The sequence below is a fragment of the Ursus americanus genome, chromosome 18 (genome assembly GCF_024610735.1).
Source record: "Ursus americanus isolate L20-20 chromosome 18, mUrsAme1.1.p, whole genome shotgun sequence".
Taxonomy (NCBI): Eukaryota; Metazoa; Chordata; class Mammalia; order Carnivora; family Ursidae; genus Ursus; species Ursus americanus.
This window is the reverse complement of record NC_142144.1, coordinates 34,823,910-34,828,179: the sequence shown is the minus strand read 5'-3', so window position 1 is coordinate 34,828,179 and position 4,270 is coordinate 34,823,910. Positions and strand designations below refer to the sequence as shown.

At 45.7% G+C, this 4,270-nt stretch overlaps 1 protein-coding gene and 1 pseudogene across 1 annotated transcript; both read right to left on the bottom strand.

The window, feature by feature from the left end:
• Positions 1-341: 341 nt before the first annotated feature.
• On the bottom strand, positions 342-1,236 carry LOC123781198 (olfactory receptor 13C7-like; annotated as a pseudogene).
• A 1,804-nt stretch (positions 1,237-3,040) lies between these two features.
• On the bottom strand, positions 3,041-4,000 carry LOC123781189 (olfactory receptor 2S2-like). The gene has a single exon (XM_045780586.2). The coding sequence runs from the start codon at positions 3,998-4,000 to the stop codon at positions 3,041-3,043; it is 960 nt and encodes a 319-aa protein (XP_045636542.2).
• Between the last annotated feature and the right edge of the window lie 270 nt (positions 4,001-4,270).

Sequence of the window (4,270 nt, the reverse complement as noted above, 5' to 3'; positions counted from 1 at the left end):
CAAAGATAGAGGCCAAGGAGCGATTGAATTACAGATCTATAGACTAGCGCTTTTTGTAAGTTAAAAATAAAACTTGAAGTGTTATTTTTCCTGGACATCAATTAGTTCAGTATGCATCCCAAAGATAGACAACTCTAAGGCTTGACCAGTGGTATATACTTTCGCAGAAGTGCTTCTAGAACGGGGCAGAGACGTCCCATTAAATGCTTCCTATTCACATAAAGCCTTCCATGTGATCAGATTTGCCATGCATCTTTGATGAAATTGGCCCTTTATCTTATCCTCTGAGACCCTCACGTGAGAGAAACTAGGGAATAGAGATCTCTCAGGACCCCGCACCATCACTGGATGAAGTGGTTGCGAAGTACCAGGTTTCTCACAGCAACCTTCACGTCCTTGTTCCTGAGGCTGTAGATGATGGGGTTGAGCATGGGGGTGACCACCCCATAGAAGAGGGAGGTGAGCTTGTCTGAAACATCCTGCTTGTCTGCCCCCAGGGGGTCTCTGGATTTGGGCTTTCCATACACAAAGAGCATCGTTCTGTAGAAGATGACCACGAATGTGAGGTAGGCGGAGCAGGTGGAGAAGGCCTTTTTCTCCACTCAGCTGAGGGGACCCTCAGGATGGTAGCAATGATAAACACATAGGAGATGAAAGTGTAGTGAGCTGGAATGCCCAGGAAGATCACATTGGCCACGACCATACTGATCACATTGATGGAGGTGTCAGCCCAGGCAACTTCAGGACAGCCAGGATCTCACAGGTAAAGTGATTGATGACCTTGTCCTCACAGGAGGGTAATCATATCACTAAAGATGTTTGCACCATGGCAGTCATGCTTCCAGCTGCCCAGGAGCTGACAGCCATTGGCACATAGGCAGCTGTGCTCATGACCACTGGGTACCTGAGACGGTTACAGATGGCCAGATAGCGATCAAATGCCATCATTTGATCTACAGATGGCCTAGAAGCACACACTCTGTGGCTCCCATGGCAAATAAGAGAAACATCTGTACAGCACAGGCAGAGGAGGGTATGGTTTTCACGGAGATTAGGAAGCTGTTGAAAATGAGGGTGACTGAGCAGGTTGTGTAGCAGATCTCCAGGAAGGAGGGATTCCCAGGGAAGAAGTACATGAACTTGTGCTGGTGGAAGTAGACACACAGTCACCAGGATGAGGACCCCGCTGCCCAGCAGGAGCACTAGATAGATCATGAGGATAAGCACAAAGACCATTTGGCATAGGAGGAAGCACTGGGGTTGTTTGTAATGCAGGTGACTTAAGAGACCAGAATAGCTTCATATTCCAGAAGGAAAGAGATTGGATACATCTCATGAAGAGGCACTAAACCCAATAGGAGTGAAGGTAGAAGCTACTGGGGGGTATAGTTAAGCATAATTCGAAGAAGAATTTGCAAGAGCTGAACAAAACTGAAATCTGGAATTACTGAATTCTTTGTCACTGGGAATGTCCAAGAAAATGCTGGTTGAATCGGGTCAGGGACATTGGAGAGGAACTGCATGCATCCTGTACATAGGGTTGAACAAGAAAACCCCCCAAAGCCTCTTCTAAAAATGATATTGCATGGCTCCACTAAGTGTCTAAAGTTTGTTTAAATGGCCACTAGATGTCATTTGTGTATTTGCAATAGCGAGATTGTTCCCCTACTGGGGCAAGTAGAAATCAGGAACAGAACTAATTAAGGATGTGAAATTTTATTAAAAAATATGCATCCTTAGGCAATTCATTCTTAATAAATATATGAAAATGTAAATACCACCTGTAGCACAACCTTCCAACTTCCAATATCTATTCTCAAAATTGTACTCGCTTTCTAAATTCTCTTTTTAAATAAGTCAGCCAATAATCAAAGCATTTCATAATTTGCCCTAAAAATGCTCCTACTCATCTGCTAACATCTCTGAGTCTCTCATTTACCTTTTGTGTCTATTGTTCTATATAGGGACCATGTCTTGTTCTGTTCCACACGGCACACAGCACTGTGCAGCATTCATGATACCACCACTACTAGTATCGAATCGTTCCATTGTGCTCCTATTTTTACAGTACTTATCTATAATAACTAATTGGTGTAAAATCAAGTGACTAGGTGTAAAATATGAAGAAATAGACTGGGAAAGGTTAAGCAGCCCACCCAAGGTCACAGGGAAGGAAATGCTTCCCAATTTTTGTCCTGCTGAGCTACGGAGTCTCAGGAAGTGCTCCCGAGTTTCCATGTCTTGGACAGTCACAGGGTACAGTAGCATATGAAACACTTCGAGAAGTCCTGGACCAAAGAAACATGTCAAATGTTAGCCCCCAAAGTCCTCAAATATATTTAGCCTCTGTCTGTCTATTTCTCTATCACCTTTGTTTTTTCAGAATGTGAGTTACTATCTCACCAAATACTAGCTTTTCTAGTGGGAATTCCTACAAGTGATGAGTATCAAATTCAAGCTCTATGCGCCTTTTGCAGTTAACTTACAAGCATGTTTCATAATGTGAAGTGCATTGAGAAAAAATAGCCTCAGTTTAGTGTATTGGAATCGATTGTTCCCGACTAAAAGCTCTCTATGTGGAGAACTTGTCTTTGTCTCTTCTTAGTACTTTGGGCAAACTGAATCTAATAAAAAAGTCCAAAATGAACATTTCCACTTCCTCCTTGTTCCTGTGACTCTCCTGGGGAATCCAAGAGGGATGGCCACGGTGCTGGGAGCGCCCTCTCTCCTCCGGGTACTGACTGTGTAGCTTAGACATAGTACAGGCCATTCAGCGTGCTGTCATGGTTCTTCTCTCCTCAGGTCTAGCATGTGCTCAGAATGTCTTGTGTATTCAATTAGAGATTTATTGTCCGGGATCTGTCAAAACATTCAGATCTATAGCCAAAACTCAGAAGATACACCCTGAAAACTTATACACTCCCTGAAAATGGACTGAAGGGCAAGAGAGCATTCTGGATAACTTGACTTGTCTTTTGAACGGCAGCTATAATGATCAAAAGTCTTTTTCCCATACGGTGATCCACAGAGGATCCCTCCATCAGTGGGTGAAACATTTGTGAGGCACCAGGTTCCTCACAGCAGCCTTCACATCCTTGTTCCTGAGGCTGTAGATGATGGGGTTGAGCATGGGGGTCACCAACCCATAGAAGAGGGGGATGAGCTTGTCTGAAAGGTCTTCTTTGTCTGTCCCCAGGGCATCCTTAGACTTGGGCTTCCCATACATGAAAAATAAGGTCCCATAGAATATGACTACCACAGTAAAGTGGGCAGAGCAGGTGGAGAAGGCCTTCTTCCTCCCGTCAGCTGAGGGGATCCTCAGGATGGTAGCAATGATGAACACATAAGAGACAGAGATGAACAGAACTGGGACCCCTAGGAAGATCACATTGGTCACCCCCATGCTGATGACATTGATGGAGATGTCAGTACAGGCCAACTTCAAGACAGCCAGGAGCTCACAGGCAAGGTGGTTGACGACATTGTTCCCACAGAAAGGCAGCTGAATTGTCAAGGATGTGTGTACCACAGAAGCAGTCCCACCAATAGCCCAGGAGCTGACAGCCATGGTCACATAGGCAGCCTTGCTCATGACCACAGGGTACCTCAGGGGGTTACAGATGGCCACATAGCGATCAAACGCCATCATGCCCAGAAGCACACACTCTGTGGCTCCCATGGCAAAGGAGAGAAACATCTGTATGGCACAGGCTGAGAAGGAGATGGTTTTCCTGGGAGTGAGGAAGCCATCCAGGACTAGAGGGACTGAGGAGGTTGTGTAGCAGATGTCCAGGAAGGAGAGGTTCCCCAGGAAGAAGTACATGGGCGTGTGCAGGCGGGAGTCAAGAATGGTCACCAGGATGAGGACCCCATTTCCCAGCAGGATCACCAGGTACATCAGGAGGATGAGCACAAAGAATATTTTCTCCAGCCTCGGGTAGGCTGAGAGTCCCAGGAGAATGAACCCTGCCACAGGGGAGGACCAATTGGCTTTTTCCATGTGCTATCGCTTCTGTCATCAGCAAAGTACAAAGTCAGGACAGGAGGCTTTCTTGAGAAGAGTCTCAGCCATCTGGTATACCGTCACTCCGAGCTACATACTAGGAGAGCATATGTGTATAAGAGAGAAGTGACTGAAAGAGTCAGTAGGTAGGAGTGTGCTTAGCTGTTTGATGAGAGAAGGTCAGGGCTGCAACAGAGCTTACAAATATTAGGTCCAGAGAGAGGAAGTGACCTGTCCAAGTCTTCTGAGCAATGTGGTGAGAGAGCC